Raw genomic sequence first — 16,663 nt, 5'->3', positions numbered from 1 at the left:
GGCGGAGGCGGGGCCCGGGTGGGAGGGGAACCCGGGACGGAGGCGGGGCCCAGGTTGGGGCGGGGCCGGGCCCAGGTAGAGCGGACCTGCGGCTGGCGCGGCGGACGGGATGAGGCGCTGCAGTCTCTGCGCTTTCGGTAACTTCCGGGACCTGGCGTCTCGTCTCCTAACCCTGGGGCCACCGTTGGCCCGTCCTACGGCGCGCGGTTAACCCGCCAGGAGCCGTCTTTCCCCACCCCGACCGACTCAACCCTGCCCTCACCCGTGCTTTGCAGACGCCGCCCGGGGGCCCCGGCGGCTGATGCGCGTGGGCCTTGCGCTGATCCTGGTGGGCCACGTGAACCTGCTGCTGGGGGCCGTGCTGCACGGCACTGTCCTGCGGCACGTGGCCAATCCCCGCGGCGCTGTCACGCCAGAGTACACCGTGGCCAATGTCATCTCCGTCGGCTCGGGGCTGCTGGTGAGTGCGGCAGGCGGCCCGGGGCGGGGGTCGGGCGCCCAGAGAGCCCATCAAGCCAAAGGCTTTGTATCTTCCACAGAGCGTTTCCGTGGGACTTGTGGCTCTCCTGGCGTCCAGGAACCTTCTTCACCCTCCACTGGTGAGAAGGGACTTCCTGGAGCTTTTAACGAGTAGGCTTGAGTCAGGGAAATGGGGGCTGAGATTGGTCTTTCAATAGATTGGAGGAGCCTCAAATAGAGAAACTGGGTGTCTAGTCACTGGGAGTTAGCCAGGCCCAGGCTGCTCACCCTGATCTGTCCCTGCCAGCACTGGGCCCTGCTGGTACTAGCTCTGGTGAACCTGCTCTTGTCTGCTGCCTGCTCTCTGGGCCTCCTTCTTGCCGTGTCACTCACTGTGGCCAACGGTGGCCGCCACCTTATTGCTGACTGCCACCCAGGACTGCTGGATCCTCTGGTACCACTGGATGAGGGGCCGGGACACACCGACTGCCCCTTTGACCCCACAAGAATCTATGTGAGCACATTCTCTTCCCTCTTGTGGTCTACAAAGCCTTGGTCCTGCCCTTTTGATTTCCCTTCTTTGTTGCACTTGCCCTACTCCCTCCTACTCCCCATCCTTCTTGCTTTTCAGGATACAGCCTTGGCTCTCTGGATCCCTTCTTTGCTCATGTCTGCAGGGGAGGCTGCTCTATCTGGTTACTGCTGTGTGGCTGCACTCGCTCTACGTGGAGTTGGGCCCTGCAGGAAGGAGGGACTTCAGGGGCAGGTAAGGAAGGTGAACAGGAAGGGTTCATTCCACAGAGACTGGCTGTGTTGAAAAGATGCTGACCGGCCAGGTGCAGTGGCTCACACCTGTAATCCCAGCACTTTGGGAGCCTGAGGCAGGCAGATCACTTGAGGTCAGGAGTTTGAGACCAGCCTGGCCAACGTGGTGAAACCTCATCTCTACTAGAAATACAAAAAATTAGTCAGGTGGGGTGGCGGGCACCTGTAATCCCAGCTACTTGGAAGGCTGAGGCAGGAGAATTGCTTGAACCGGGGAGGTGGAGGTTGCAGTGAGCCGAGATCGTGCCACTGCACTCCAGCCTGGGCAACAGTGCCAGGCTCCATCTCAAAAAAATAAAAAAAAAAGAAAAGAAAAAGATGCTGACCTATCATTCAGGGCAAGGGTGTCAAACTCCACCTTCTTCTGCAGCTAGAGGAAATGACAGAGCTTGAATCTCCTAAGCATAAAAGGCAGGAAAATGAGCAGCTACTGGATGGAAGTCAAGAAATCCAAGCATCACAGAGAAGTTGGGTTTAGGACAGGTAATGGGCCTTGAAGGTGGTGGCCTGGGTAAGAGTGGGGGCAGGGAAGTGCTCTTAGAACTGGGTCTAGGTCTTGCCATGCTGCTTTCCCCCTCTGACCCGGGTTGGTTCTCCCCTCTGTCCAGCAGGTGCTGTTCCAAGACTCAGTCCTAAAGGGTTTTTTTTCCCACTAAACAAGGGGCCCTGACCTCGGGATGAGATAATAAATTATAATAAAGTAACTTCTCTTTTCTTCACTTGATTATGATTCCTTTTGGGGAAAAGGCACTGTGTGATGTTGGGAGTGACTTTGATCAAAGAATACAGTGGTCTCAGTTATTTATAAAACTTTAATGAGGGAGAGGCCCTAACTCTTCCTCAGCTCTACCGACTACTGAAAGGAAAAGCTGGTGCTGGGGAGTCCTCCACACCACTGACTGATGAATTTCAGCACGTCCTGGCACACTGGGCTGTGGGAGGTCTGTAAGCAAATGGAAGAACATGAGAGGAACTTGTTAATGCTGGAAATAGAAAATCAGCTCCATCGCAGGCTTCAGGGTCTGCACCTGCTTTCCTGCAATCCCACCCACCTTTCTAGTGTGTATGTGGGTTTTTTGTTTGTTTTGAGATGGAATCTTGCTTTGTCATCCAGGCTGGAGTGCAGTGGCGTGATCTCAGCTCACTGCAACCTCCACCTCCTGGGTTTAAGCGATTCTCCTGCCTCAGCCTCCTGAGTAGCTGGGATTACAGGTGCGTGCCACTACACCCGGCTAATTTTTGTATTTTTAGTAGAGACGAGGTTTATAACCATGTTGGCCAGGGTGGTCTCAAACTCCTGACCTCAGGTGATCCACCTGCCTTGGCCTCCCAAAGTGCTGGGATTACAGGCGTGAGCCACTGCGCCCGGACTTGTTTTTTTTTCTTTTTTAGTGCTGCCCTCTCTGCCTTCATTCTTCAGGTCCCCCTCTCTAACCTTGATGGCCATAAGGAATTTATTCCAGTTGTCCTTGTTAGCAGCCTTCCCTGGCCGCTTAAATTCAATTTTGTTCCTCAGAATGGGGTATCCTGTGGAGGAAGAAAAAAATGGTGAACTGGGGTTTGAGAGAGAATGAGGAGGGAAAAATGAGGAGCAGCCTGGGGGTAGAAAGCATGGTCCTGTCTTTTGTACCCTTTACTGAATCCTAGTAAAATTAAGTTTATTGATCCTGCTGCTTCCCACCCACCACAGGATCTGGGGTGCTGTAGGCTTCTATACCTGTAATAAGGCAGGGCAGGGCTTGAATCCCAGTGCTTGCTGCCACTAGGGAGGCCTCGTAGGCACCACGCTCATCCCGAGGCAGAACCTGCTCCAGCCGCTGGTCCATGGAGACTGTAAGCACCCAGTCTCGAACCTCTTCTCTCTCAGCCTCCTGGAAAGGACAAGAGGGAGTGGTAGCTTCACACAGGGCAGGGCAAGTTGGGGTAGATGGGTGAAGAGGGGGTTTGCTAAGCCCTCCTCCTGTATACTAGCTTTCAGCCACAAATCCTCCTTGGATTGGGGGATACAGTCACAGCTTTTTTTCTACTTTGCTTCTACTTTCAGTGAAAGAGTAGTGAGGGCTGAGGTCCTTCCAAAGATGGCAACACAAAGATGTTCTCCCTCAAGGCACTTACACTGGTGAGGCCTTCCCATTTTCCAACCCTGTGCCCTTACCGGTACATGCTGCTTGGCTGGGAGTGGCACCTCAAAGGGAATGTCTGTATCCTGAAAATCAGAGTGGTCAAGGCCATCCAGAGTCCCCTCCTCGATTGCCTGCAGTAGAGTGGGCAACCATGAGCTAGGCACAGCTTGCGACCAGCAAAAACCCCCACCCTCGGGGCACAGCTTCCCTACGCACGTCGGTCAGGTCCAAAAAGCGATTGAGGAAGATCAATGCCATGTTCTCCCAGCCAACTGCCTGCAGCAGAGAAGAGGTGCAAATGGGAGTGAACAAGCTGGGTTTGAATGCTACTTCTCTGGGATCCAGATGCAAATGGGAGTGAGCAAGCTGGGCTTGAATACTACTTCTCTGGGATCCAGGGAGAAAAATCCAGGAAGATATAGGAGGACTACATCCTCTGTAACATCAGCCCTACACTCAGCTTTCCTCTACCAGAGCAGAAAGGATATTCTATTTTCCAACTTTTGACTTCCTCCCATCTGCCCCACCCTTCCTTGTCCCAGCTCACCTTGGCAGCAATGCCTGCTTCATAGAAGGCTTTGTCTACAGGTAGTAGCTGGGTGTGACGCAAGAGTGAAACAGAAAGTCTGGCAGCCACAGTTTCCTGGGATTAAAGTCAAAGCATTATGAATATGGCACTAAAGTGACTGAGCTACCAGACCAATGATCCTGTAAGGCAGCCACAGAACTAAAAAACAACTATTAACTATTATTATTAAACTGCTCTGGATCTCAAGCTGTTCTGGTCTTAGGTTTTTTTTTTTTTTTTTTCTTTCCTTTTTTCTTTGAACAGACCTGGGCCTAAGTTCTATTCTTTTTTTTTTTTTTTTTTTTGAGACAGTGTCTCACTCTGTCACCCAGGCTGGAGTGCAGTGGTGCCATCTCAGCTCATTGCAACCTCTGCCTCCCGGATTCAAGCAATTCTTGTGCCTCAGCCTCCTGAGTAGCTACGACTACAAGCGCACACTAGCACACCTGGCTAACTTTTATATTTGTAGTAGAGATGGAGTTTCACCACGTTGGCCGGACTGGTCTCGAACTCCTGGCCACAAGTGATCCACCTGCCTCGGCCTCCCAAAGTGCTGGGATTACAGGGGTGAGCCACCGTGCCCGGCCACCTAGATTATTTCTAAGGTTCTTTCCACTTGTAGAATTCTGTTGTCCAAATACATTAAATAAATATACAGTGAACAGTCACAAATAAGCCCCAAATATGTGTACATTATAAGAGGTGAATAAATAAATCATGGGATTTGGATGTTTAAACATAATGAGGCTGAGGCTGTGTGGGCACAGAGCCCTAAGAAGGTCAGAAGAAGAAAACCTCAGCAAGGACTAGAGATTTGTTTAGACAGAAGAGAAGCTGAAAGAGGTGGGGAGATTCCAGAGCCCAAGCTGAAGAATCCAGAATGTGAATCAATTCAGCTTTATACATCTGCGGATGAGCCCTTCTGACAGAGTGCTCCTCTGCCCTCCTACATCTCACCAGCTGTTTGACACTCTGGGCCGCAGAGCGCGTGGCATAGTAATGAGCAATCAGCAGCATCGTCTTGAACTCCTCATGGGCTGGAGAGTTTGCCTCACTGGACTTCACCAGATTTTCACACTAGAGGAGGGAGACAGCACAGCCTGGCTCAGGGGTCAGAGGACTGCCAGGGCCATAGAGTGGTCTCTGATGGCCACCTGGCAGAGGAAGGTAAAATACATCTGAGAATAAAGGTTTATGTGCATGAAAGAAGAGATGAGGACAAGGACAGACAGAGCAGCCCCTTCACTCCTGTCAACCCAACTTCCTCACCAGGTTGAAGAGGACATCTCGAAGATCAGCCCAGCTATGATAGGCCTCGGCACAGTTGGTTCCAGGAGAGCTCACCATGTCAGTGAAGATCCTTTTGTAGATATTGAAGTTCTAGAGGTAGAGGGGAGAAGGGCATCTGAGAAGGGCACAGCTAGAAGAGAAAGTCAGTGGGAGTGGGGCCAAAGGGAGGAGAAACAGGCTCTGTGTGTAGAAATGGGTATGTGTATGTGTGCAAGAGCTGGGAGACAGTGGCAGATGATTAAGTGCTGATTATTTTTAATGAAATGAATTATTTTTAAGTGCTGATTATTTTTGATGAAAAGAGGAAGAAATAACTTTCTTAGCTGGTGCTGTGTGAGTGTGGGCAAGTGTACAAATGTAAATGCAGAGTCACAACATTAATGGGCTGTGACTCTCGGATCAGGCAGCAGTGTTCATTCTCTGGAGGAAGTCAGTAAAGGCCCTAGAGGTATGTGCAGGATTGAGCTCTGAAAGACAGGTGCCTGTGTATTTGCTAACAGCATGGGGAGCTCCATGGGTGTTTCTTCAAACAGAAGTTGGAAGTTTCTGCAAACTTCTCCCCATGCTCTTAGCAAATACACAGCCTCCAGAGAGGCTGTACCTTTCTGGAGATGCGTTGGGGGCTCTGGGCATGATGTTCTCTAAGGATAGAATCCTCTGAGAAAATAGTTCCTGAGAAGATAGATGGTTCTAGAAGAGAAAGAGTTTCCTTGTGGAAACATTCAATCCAAGGAGAAGGCTGGTACCTGTGGGTTAGCAGGGGCTCCGTGCTGTACATATAGGACCAATGCCTGGGCAGAGTTACCCTCCCGGATCAAGTGAGTTGCATACAAAGCCACATACTTGTGCAGAATCTTGTAGTTCTGTATAGGGGTGGAGGAAAAGCATGTGTGAAGTTGGGATCAGCAAGACCAAGCAGTGAGGTGACTTGAGGCCATGTATTTGTTGAGGAGACAAAGGGCATATGCAAACCTCTGACCCCAGTTTAAGATTGAGCTTATCTGATGCCCATTAGAAATCTTTGGGCTTTGGGTTTTTGTGGAGGTAGGAGAGATGCAGCTTTGAAGCAGGTGGGGAATCAAGGGAAAATGTAAAGAAAAACTGGGAATGGGAAGACAGCAGTACCTGCTTGGTAGCTGTTTCAATACACTTGTCCCACTGGCCCTGCTCCACATACAGGTCCAAAGCAGCTATCACATCCACACCCACCAGCTGGGTCAACGGAAGACAGAGTTACAAGAGAAAAGAGATGACATGAGGGAAAGAAGAGGGAGAGAATCTTGTGAGTCTCTCCCTGCATTCTGCCTCCTGCTAACTCTGCAAGTCTCACCGAGTCCACTTTGCCCTGGTTCTTGAGGAACTCTTTATAATGCTGGTCCACATAGTCTTCGTACCTGTGAAGATATTCAGAGAGCTCCATCTTCATATTCCAGAATACCAACCCTCCCCATAAGACTTTCTCCCAGTCTTTACAAAAGGAAGTAAAAGAGAATTTCCTGGTAAGAAGGGGTTACAAGCTTACCTGGGATCTAACTCCTTAGCTACACGCTTAGCCTTGTTCCACTCCTCACCCTCGATGAAAGCATCGATTGCTTCCTTGACAAGGTCCAGATTCAGATACAGCTCTGCAGCCTGCACAACGGGAAATCAGCATGGAGACTTTCTCCTCGCTCCTAGTCTTCCCGCTGTGAGCTCTCCCATCTGTTTCCTCAGGACTGCAAGCCTTGCCCACCAGGAGGCCCACTTCATATACCTTCCTGGGTGTAGATGTCACCCTTGCACCCATCTCTGTGCAATCTGTTTCTGTTCCATCCCAGCACCCTGCTTACTGCACTGTGCTTTCCAATTCCAATCAGCTGGGGTCCTACAGCCAGAACGACCTCCATATTACGTTGGGGAGGCAGAAACTTGATGGAGAGTTCGGCTGCCTGAGTGGTTGAAGAGAAGATGGAAATGGGTAGGAGAGACAAATACCGCTGAGTCCTCAGCCTGATCCATTTCATACATTTTTCTCCTCCAGATGCCAACTTTTTCTCTTACTCTCTCCTTCAACCTTGTACCCTCCTGGGCAGAGCCTGGCCCACGGTCCATTAAATCCTTTAATTAGCCATCAGTGGACCTATCTTTCCTCTCAGTTCATTAACTCTTTCAGACACTTCCTGTGCTGCCTGAGGTCACTGCATTTGAACCTTCTACCTTTGACAAAATCATTTTCAAGGTCTTTGTCATAAGTAAAATCTTCGTAGCAGAGTACAGAGAAAGGACTCCTAAAATGAGGAGTCCAGGGCATTCTGTAACTATTTGTGTTGGGCTTTTATGAGCTTTGGTTTCTTCATTCGTACACACTGGATTCTGAAGACTTAGTATAAAAAAAGAATGGAAAACATCTAAATAATGTGTGTGAGTACATGTTGAAATGGTAGTATTTTATTTAATTTTTTTGAGACAGAGTCTTGCTATGTCGCCTAGGCTGGAGTGAAGTGGCACAATCTCAGCTCACTGCAACCTCTGCCTCCCAGGTTCAAGCAATTCTCTTGCCTCAGCCTCCTGAGTAGCTCGGATTACAGGCCCTCCCGCCCCCACCGCCACCATGCCCAGCTAAATTTTGTATTTTTGGTAGAGACGGGGTTTCACCATGTTGGCCAGGCTGGTCTCAAACTCCTGACCTCAAGTGATCTGCCTGCCTTGGCCTCCCAAAGTTCTCGGATTACAGGCATGAACCACTGTGCCCAGACGAAATGGTGATATTTTAGATATACTGTGTTAAACAAAATATATTACAATGATTTTCACGTTTCTTTTTACTCTTTTTAAACGTGGCTACTAGAAAATTTAAATGACATATGTATGGCTTACATTTGTGGACTGCATTATATTTCTAGTGCCAGTGCTGGTACAGATGATCTTCATGATACCTTTCAACACTTAAAACTCAGAAATTCCACAAAAGCAAGTGTTCTATGAGAGCACAGTTTCCATTAGGACGCTGACATCTTCACCAGATTTCAATTTCCACACAATCCAATTTAGCTGTAGTTTATGCTAATCCCCTCTGGTCTTTCCCTCACCTGTTCTTGCCTCCCTTTCTTACTGCCAAGCCCTTCAAAGCTTAATCTGCCCTGTCCGCATCAGGAAGCCATCTTCTGACTAATCTGAAGAAGGTACAGTCATGCCGTGCTCCCGAGTTACACATATCAGATACTCAATACTGCCAATTAAAATCTGCTAGAACCTCAAAACCAATCATCAGCCCCTCTTTCTACTTCTCTCCCTCTAACTTCTAGGGGTTATTCAATTATAAGACCTCAAAAGGCCGGGCCCAGTGGCTCACGCCTGTAATCCCAGCACTTCGGGAGGCCGAGGAGGGTGGATCACGAGGTCAGGAGATTGAGACCATCCTGGCTAACACAGTGAAACCCCGTCTCTACTAAAAGAAACACAACAAAATCAGCTGGGTGTGGTGGCGGCGCCTGTAGTCCCAGCTACTCAGGAGGCTGTGGCATGAGTATGGCGTGAACCCGGGAGGCGGAGCTTGCAGTGAGCTGAGATCACACCATTGCACTACAGCCTGGGTGACAGAGCAAGACTCCGTCTCAAAAAACAAGCAAACAAACAGAAACTCAAAACCTAAGGGAAATTTTGCAGGGCCATCACCATACGAACATGTCATTTAGACGGCCAATTTCACCCTCTTCATGACCCCCACCCACCAGATTTCACTGTATCTAAGGTGCACTTAAACTATATGTGCATCCACCAACATGGCACATGTATACATATGTAACAAACCTGCATGTTGTGCACATGTACCCTAGAACTTAAAGTATAAAAAACTATACGTGCATCCCAATTTTAAAGATATTAAAATGTAATTATATATATATGCCACTGTTAACTTTATGTATCAATTTGACTGGGCTACAGGGTATCCAGGTATTTGGTCAGACATTATTCTGGGTGTTTCTGTAAGTGTTTTTGGATGAGGTTAACATTTAAATTGGTAGACTGAGTAAAGCAAATTGCCCTCTCTACTGTAGATAGACCTCATCTAATCATTTCAAGGCATGAACAGAACATAAAGGCTGGCTCCTTCCCAAGTTAGAGAGAATTCTTCCTGTTTGACTGCCTTTAAACTGGGACACTGGCTTCTTCCTGCCTTCAGATTTGAACCGAAACATTCAGCTCTTCCTGGGACTCAAGCTTGCTGGCCTTCAAACAGGAACTACACCATCAGTTCTCCTGGGTTTTCAGTTTGCCAGTTCACCTGCAGATCTTGGGCCTTGTCTATCTCCATAACTGCATGAGCCACTTCCTTTTAATAAATCTCTTTATATACATGTACACACATATACCTATAGTCATGCATTGTCTAATGATGGGTATGTTCTGAGAAATGTGTCCTTAGGGGATTTCATCGTTATGTAAACATCACAGCACAAACCTAGATGGTATAGTCTACTATACACCAAGGTAGAGGTTGCATAGAACTTATTGCTCCTAGGCTACAAACCTGTACAGCACATTTCTGTACTGACTACTGTAGGCAACCATAACACAATGGTAAGTATTTGTATACTGAACCTATCTAAGGCCAGGCGTGGGATCATCTCAAGTGATCCACCCACCCCAGCTTCCAAAGTGCTACAATTATAGGGGTGAGCCACCACGCCCACCCATGTGGTCTACTGTTGACTAAAACGCTGTTATATGGCATATGACTGTATATATCCTGTTGGTTTCTCCAATACAGTATGTCTTATTATTTGTGACACATACTGGCCTGGCTTAATTTGCTGGAGGCTTCTTTTCAGGAAATGTTGGGTGGGGGAGACGGAGCCCAAGCTTTTTTCATGTTCCCTGTCTGGCCAGTTCCTGTGCATGGAGTTGCCCTTCCAGCTCCTATCCAAGTCCTCCCTCCTTCTTCACATAGGCTTCCTGACCCCTCTAGCCCACAGAGATCTCACTGTTCTCTGAATTCTACTTTAAATCATGCACTTTAGTCTTTACTCAGATATGATATTGAGCCATGTGTTGGTCTAACTCCCCTAACTTTTGGCTGTCAGGGTCTGTCTTATATCCGCTTTTACAGCCTTCAGAGGTTCTGGCTCTATCACCCAGCAGGCACTCCACAGATTCCTGCTACCTGATTGAAAAGAAAAAGACACAAGAGGAAAGAGCTGCAGATGTGAGAAGTGGAGCTGAGTGTGAATAGAGGCCTAGGGAGAAGGAACACCAGAAAGGGCCTGCTGCCCTCACCTTCATCCAGCACTTCTCCGCCAGTCCACTGTTCTCAGAGTCTCGCACTTTGAGGTAGCAGTCCACAGCATGGCCGTACTCTCCAGCCTGCTCCCAGTGTCGAGCTTGTTCCACGAGTCCCTCCACACCCCTGTGGAGATGAGAACGCTGGGACTTGGCATGGGGATGGAGAGCAGCGTGCTCTATCCTGTGCACGCCTCATGACCCTCCCAGCCCTGCCAATGCTGCCTGGACCTCTGGCCTCATACCTGGCCCCCTTCTTAGTAGCTTCCCGCTCATACTCTTCCTGCAGAGCCTCCAGCTGGCTGGGCACATAGTCCTTGCAGATCCGCAGAGCGTCACTCCATAATCCAGCCTCCTGCTCAGATTTCCAGGTATCAAGAGGGCAGAGGCAGGCATGACACTTCCCACTGCCACACAGGTGCTCTGGCCCACAGACTCCTGGGTCCTTGGACCTCTCTTCTCCTTCCTCTTTCCTGTCTTTCCCACTCCCCAATACTAACCTCCCTGATCTTTCTTCATACCAGGGGTCAGTGTGGCTCTCTGTGGGCTCTCAGAACCTCTTCCCCTCCCCTCATGGCCCTGCATCCAGTGCCCCACCTTATAATAATTGAGGGCCAGGCCTGGTCTCTGGGCCCGGAGCAGCAGCCCTTCTGCTTTCTGAAAGTCCTTCTCCTCCAAGGCCCCCCGGGCCTGTCCTACAAGCACCTCGGCGACACTGTCAGGGTCGTGGGCCTCAGCCACACGCTGAGCTGCCTCCCAGTCCTGGTTATGGACAAACCTGCCTCCAGATGGGGACAAAGGAGAGACTGAGTATAGGACTGAGGCCCCAGTAGTGGGAGACAAACAGCCATGTCACTGAGGGGTGTAACATTGATTTGTTCTAGGTTTGAGTGAAGGTCAAGATAAACATGAAAGATCCTAGCTAGGACTGTGACTGGGGAAACAGGATTAAGGAATGTATGGGGTAACTCACATGAGGACTGCTTCCTTGGGTTTACCAGCTCTGATGAATTCAGCTTCAGCCTCTTCGAATTTCCCCTACAGGGAGAGCAAGTCAGCTGTGCATGGTGAGAAGGAGACTGGCATCACAGGCAGGCATGAGCCTGGGGGTATGCACACCCAGGAGCAGTGCACTAGGGGATGGAGTAAGAGGGCTCTGCGGTCAGGGTCCAAGTCACACCCATACCTCATCCTCCAGGAACATAGCGTATTTGAGATGAACCTCAGGGGTTTTGTGCTTGAGGGCCAGCCGAGAGAGTTCAAACGCAAATTCAAAGGAGCTGAAACAGAAAGTGCAGATAAGGTTTTCTTACTTCATGCTTCCATTCAAAAAAGGAACAAGACAAGACAAAACAGAAAGGACAGAGTTGAGGGGAGAAAAAGTGACAGATTTAAGGATAACGGATATGAAGTGACAGAAAAGCATAGAGAGATAAAAAGGAAGACAGGCAGGCAGCCCTGTGAAGACCACGTCACTGTCAGTGTGGATCAAGAGATGTCTGGAAAAGCCTATGCCTTCCCTGAGGCCAGCTGCTCCTGAGGAAGGAGTTTGGGCCTGCAAAGGGGAAGGGAGGAGTGAGCCTCGCAGCCCTATGCTGACAGGGCTAGGAGGGCTCCTGGTGCTCACCACCTCCTCCTGAGCTCCAGCTACATTAGCAGATATATAGTCTCTCCAAAAAATGAACAAGACCACCCTCAGCATCAGACTCCATGATTGGCATTGATAACAGTAGCTTAAGAAAAGTTCACTTTGCTCTTTCAGCTACCTTTCCGTGCCGCCACAATGGTGTGCATGAATGTCCTGGCTGATGTGCTCAAGAGCATCAATAACTCCGGAGAGAGGCAAACGCCAGGTCTTATTAGGCTGTGCTCCAGAGTCATCGTCTGGTTTCTTTTTTTTTTTTTTTTTTTTTTTTTTTTTTGAGACGGAGTCTCGCTCTGTCGCCCAGGCTGGAGTGCTGTGGCCGGATCTCGGCTCACTGCAAGCTCCGCCTCCCGGGTTCACGCCATTCTCCTGCCTCAGCCTCCCGAGCAGCTGGGACTACAGGCGCCCACCACCTCGCCCGGCTAGTTTTTTGTATTTTTTAGTAGAGACGGGGTTTCACCGTGTTAGCCAGGATGGTCTCGATCTCCTGACCTCGTGATCCACCCGACTCGGCCTCCCAAAGTGCTGGGATTACAGGCTTGAGCCACCGCGCCCGGCCTCATCGTCTGGTTTCTAATTGTGATGCTGAAGTATGGTAAATTGGTGATTTTGAAATCATTAATGATCACAGTTAGGAAAACTGCTGTGAACCTCACAGGCAGGCTAAACAAGTGCAGAGTGATCAGCCCCAGATTTGACGTGCAACTCAGAGATCTACAAAAATGGCAGAATAATCTGCTCCCATCCTGCCAGTTTGGTTTTATTGTACTGACAACCTCAGCTGGCATCATGGACCATGAAGAAGCAAGACAACACATACGAGGGAAAACCCTGGGATTCTTTTTCTAGAGATGTAATACATATTTACAAATAAAATGCCTCATGGACTCTGGTGCTTCCAAAAAAAAAAGTTCGGCCGGGTGCAGTGGCTCACGCCTGTAATCCCAGCAATTTGGGAGGCCAAGGTGGGCGGATCACGAGGTCAAGAGATCAAGACCATCCTGGCAAACATGGTGAAACCCCATCCCTACTAAAAATACAAAAATTAGCTGAGCGTGGTGGCGCGTGCCTGTAGTCCCAGCTACTTGGGAGGCTGAGGCAGGAGAATCATTTGAACCAGGAGGTGGAGGTTGCAGTGAGTCAATATCGTGCCACTGCACTCCAGCCTGGCAGCAGAGCAAGACCCTGTCTCAAAAAAAAAAAAAGTTCACTCTGCATTTGACAGAATCACACTTCCATTACCCAGGAGTAAGCTATTGGTTTAGTGCAGTCTGCAGTCCTAGCTTTACAATGTTTCCTCTCCACCCTTCTTACAACAGCCAAAGGTTAAACACTGTTCTGAGTCCCTAGGGAATAGGAGCAGTTAATTTATTCATGCCACTCTATCATGTCCTTCCAAGGATCTTTCAATTATACATCATTTTCTTTCTCTAGATAGTGGCTCTGCCTGCGATGGGGCCCGTGGAGAGAAAGCTTGGGGCCTCACCGATTGTCCGCAGCGTGGTCAACAGCAGCTTCCAGGAGTCCCAGCTTGTTAAGCAGTCTAACTGCAGCCTCTCCTCCCAGGCTCTTTGCCCACAGATAGGCCACGTGTTTCTGGGCATTAGCCCCTCCTTGAGTCCTGGCCACCTGTAAAGCAAAGTCACTCAATAGTCCTTCAATACAGAGCCGCTCCCTTCTTATCTCTGACTTCGGCTTTGACAAGGATCCAATAACTGTTCTAAATTGAAGAGGAAGAGGCTGGGCACGATGGCTCATACCTATAAGCCCAGCATTTTGGGAGGCCGAGGCAGGAGGATCACTTGAGGTCAGGAGTTCGAGACCAGCCTGGCCAACATAGTGAAACCCTATCTCTACTAAAAATATAAAAATTAGCTGGGCGCGGTGGTGAGTGCCTGTAATCCCAGCTACTCGGGAGGCTGAGGCAGAAAAATTGCTTGAACCCAAGAGGTGGAGGTTCCAATAAGCCAAGACTGTGCCACCACACTTCAGCCTGGGTGACAGAGCAAGACTGTGTCTCAAAAAATAAAATAAAATAAAAAGTTAACAGGAAAAGGGCTAAATTTCAGGGTTTCTTAACTTAGGTTGAAGTACTTAGGGTCCAAGGATAGGCTTCACCTGGTCCACAGACCCTTAAAATTTTAAGTGAAATTTTCTGTATACAGATGTGGACATGGTTCTGGCAAGAGAGACACTGATCTTCACTACATTTTCAAAGATGCTCTGACCAGTTGTGAATTAGTCACTTAAAGTGGAAAAGAAGGGCTGGGCATGGTGGCTCATAGCTGTAATCCCAACACTTTGGGAGGCCAAGGCAGGTGGATAGCTTGAGCCCAGGAGTTCAAGACCAGCTTGGGCAACATGGTGAAAACCTGTCTCTACAAAAAAATTAAAAAATTAGCCAGCCGTGGTGGTGCACACCTGTAGTCCCAGCTACTCAGGAGGTTGAGGTGGGAGGATCGATTGCTTAAGCCCAGGAGGTCAAGGCTGCAGTGAGCCATAATTGCACCACTGCACTCCAGCCTGGGTGACAGAGTGAGACCCTTTCTGAAAACAAAGGAAAAAACGTGGGAAAGAAGGATGGATGTATCTCTCAGCGTGGCCTGAACTCCTTACCCGGTAGGCCTCTTCCCAAAGCCCACTGGCCCGGTACATGTTCACTGTTGCCTTCCATTCCTGGGCCTTGAGGTAGTGGTACTCGGCCTCCTGTAGACGGCCTTCAGCCTCCAGCTCCTGCAGGAAGGTGAGTCAGGATGGAGAGATGGGGAGATGGAGCCTGGTTGGGGAAGAGATAGGTAGAGCCAGGAGAAGGGCTCACCTTGCCCAGATGTAGGTGTGTGTCACTGAGGAGATCTGGATGGTGCTTCCCTACCAAACGGATCACGTCATCATACAACTTGTGCTTTTTGTACATGATGATGGCAAGATCAGGCTCTTCTACTGTCACATATAGCCTGGGGAAGGGAGATACATCTGGGGCCTCCTAGACCCGATTCCTGCTGTCACTGCCTTCTGGGCAGAAGGTACACATCCTTAGGCCCCATCCCTCCTCCCAGCCTTGAAATCTCATCTCCCACTACACCTCCTCTGAGGCCACGGCTCACCTTTCAGCTTCACGGTACTTGCCCTGCTTCTCCATTTCCTGGGCCTGAGTGATGTATAGCACTGACACATCTTCTGGTCTCATGCATTTCATCGCCAGCTGTGGAGGCACAGAGGCAGGGCAGCCTCAGGTCCAATTCCCCAGGGAAGCAGGGCTTCAAGGAAACCTGCTTGTTCAGAAGCTCTGAACTCTCCCAACAATCACAGGAGTTTGGTTATTGCCACTCTACTAGTGAGGTCGGGGAATTCCAAGTCCATAAGAAGCAGAGGAAGAACTATATTCTGCTAAGGTGGGAGGGTCTGCGATGCCTTGTGCTGGGGCATACACTCCCATTACTGCTGTAACCACTGGGCTCTGAAGTGTAGGGATGAGAACAAAGACATCAATGTGACCAGAGGCGTCAGGAGTGGTAGTTCAGACTCCCCAGCTCCCAAGCCCATCTGCTCCTTCAGAATGATAGATAGGTCTGGAAACAAGGGCCTCTCTCTTCATCCCTTCCTTTCCCTATGGCGAGGGATCAAAGTGGCTCAGACTGTTTTCTGGTACTTTGTCAGCTTTCAGGGAGTCAAGCAAAGAGGAGAAACAGAGACTGAGGAATGAGGCCACACTTCCACTAACGCAGAGTTCTCTTACCGTGAACTCCACTCATCCCTACCTTGTGGGCTTGTTCCCAACGGCCAGCCTGGGTATACATGTCTATAGCATCTTTTGTCCGGTCTCCCTTAGTATAGAGCTCCTCAGCAATCTGCAGTTGATGGGAGGTAGATACAAAAGGTCAGAGCAACAGACTTAAAGCACCTTGAACCCTCAAAGAACAAACCTCGGCTGGGATGGTGGAGAGCCTGCAATACAACCTTGTAATGACAGAGAAGAAACGATGAGTATGGGTGTCTCGTATATTCTACCATTTAAACAGAAAGACCAGCCCCAAGCAGTATGAGGACAATACAGTGGAATTCAAAAGGGCCTCACATTTCTGCAATGCAAAGCGATTTTATATTGTAACTATGTTAGCGTTATTCACGAAGAATCACTCATGCTGGCTGGGACAGAGCTAGAGACTCACTTTTTTTTTTTTTTTTTGAGACGGAGTCTCGCTCTGTCGCCCAGGCTGGAGTGCAGTGGCCGGATCTCAGCTCACTGCAAGCTCTGCCTCCCGGGTTTACGCCATTCTCCTGCCTCAGCCTCCCGAGTAGCTGGGACTACAGGCGCTCGCCACCTTGCCCGGCTAATTTTTTGTATTCTTTAGTAGAGACGGGGTTTCACCGGGTTAGCCAGGATGGTCTTGATCTCCTGACCTCGTGATCTGCCCGTCTCGGCCTCCCAAAGTGCTGGGATTACAGGCTTGAGCCACCGAGCCCGGCGAGACTCACTTTATGTATCTGGGGTGA

General features: G+C 49.5%; 2 protein-coding genes across 4 annotated transcripts in view; one reads left to right on the top strand and one right to left on the bottom strand.

The window, feature by feature from the left end:
- Positions 1 to 29: 29 nt before the first annotated feature.
- KRTCAP3 (keratinocyte associated protein 3) lies at positions 30 to 2,003 on the top strand. 3 transcript variants are annotated; one of them, XM_033176214.1, is made up of 7 exons: positions 30 to 137; positions 276 to 460; positions 540 to 599; positions 767 to 973; positions 1,091 to 1,225; positions 1,655 to 1,767; positions 1,893 to 2,003. In XM_033176214.1, the coding sequence occupies exons 1-6, from the start codon at positions 110 to 112 to the stop codon at positions 1,760 to 1,762; spliced, it is 723 nt and encodes a 240-aa protein (XP_033032105.1). In that variant the 5' UTR covers positions 30 to 109; the 3' UTR covers positions 1,763 to 1,767; positions 1,893 to 2,003. The 3 variants fall into 3 exon arrangements, with proteins under 3 accessions (XP_033032105.1, XP_033032107.1, XP_033032108.1); XM_033176216.1 differs by having other exon boundaries at positions 1,896 to 2,002; XM_033176217.1 differs by lacking the exon at positions 540 to 599.
- Positions 2,004 to 2,078: 75 nt separating this feature from the next.
- The window catches only part of IFT172 (intraflagellar transport 172), a 44,641-nt gene continuing 30,056 nt past the window's right edge, over positions 2,079 to 16,663 (bottom strand). Inside the window, 23 exon segments of the mRNA XM_033176212.1 lie at positions 2,079 to 2,227; positions 2,720 to 2,811; positions 3,002 to 3,155; positions 3,440 to 3,538; positions 3,624 to 3,683; positions 3,955 to 4,050; positions 4,933 to 5,052; positions 5,245 to 5,355; positions 6,012 to 6,128; positions 6,391 to 6,477; positions 6,596 to 6,659; positions 6,788 to 6,897; positions 7,095 to 7,193; positions 10,522 to 10,651; positions 10,770 to 10,879; positions 11,122 to 11,302; positions 11,498 to 11,562; positions 11,711 to 11,804; positions 13,656 to 13,798; positions 14,786 to 14,902; positions 14,988 to 15,123; positions 15,274 to 15,371; positions 15,928 to 16,017. Coding sequence (XP_033032103.1) covers positions 2,138 to 2,227; positions 2,720 to 2,811; positions 3,002 to 3,155; positions 3,440 to 3,538; positions 3,624 to 3,683; positions 3,955 to 4,050; positions 4,933 to 5,052; positions 5,245 to 5,355; positions 6,012 to 6,128; positions 6,391 to 6,477; positions 6,596 to 6,659; positions 6,788 to 6,897; positions 7,095 to 7,193; positions 10,522 to 10,651; positions 10,770 to 10,879; positions 11,122 to 11,302; positions 11,498 to 11,562; positions 11,711 to 11,804; positions 13,656 to 13,798; positions 14,786 to 14,902; positions 14,988 to 15,123; positions 15,274 to 15,371; positions 15,928 to 16,017 — 2,463 coding nt within the window. The 3' untranslated portion in view covers positions 2,079 to 2,137.

This window comes from Trachypithecus francoisi, unplaced genomic scaffold (genome assembly GCF_009764315.1).
Source record: "Trachypithecus francoisi isolate TF-2019V2 unplaced genomic scaffold, Tfra_2.0 Lachesis_group17, whole genome shotgun sequence".
In the NCBI taxonomy this organism is placed as follows: domain Eukaryota; kingdom Metazoa; phylum Chordata; class Mammalia; order Primates; family Cercopithecidae; genus Trachypithecus; species Trachypithecus francoisi.
This window is presented reverse-complemented; position numbering and strand designations above follow the sequence as displayed.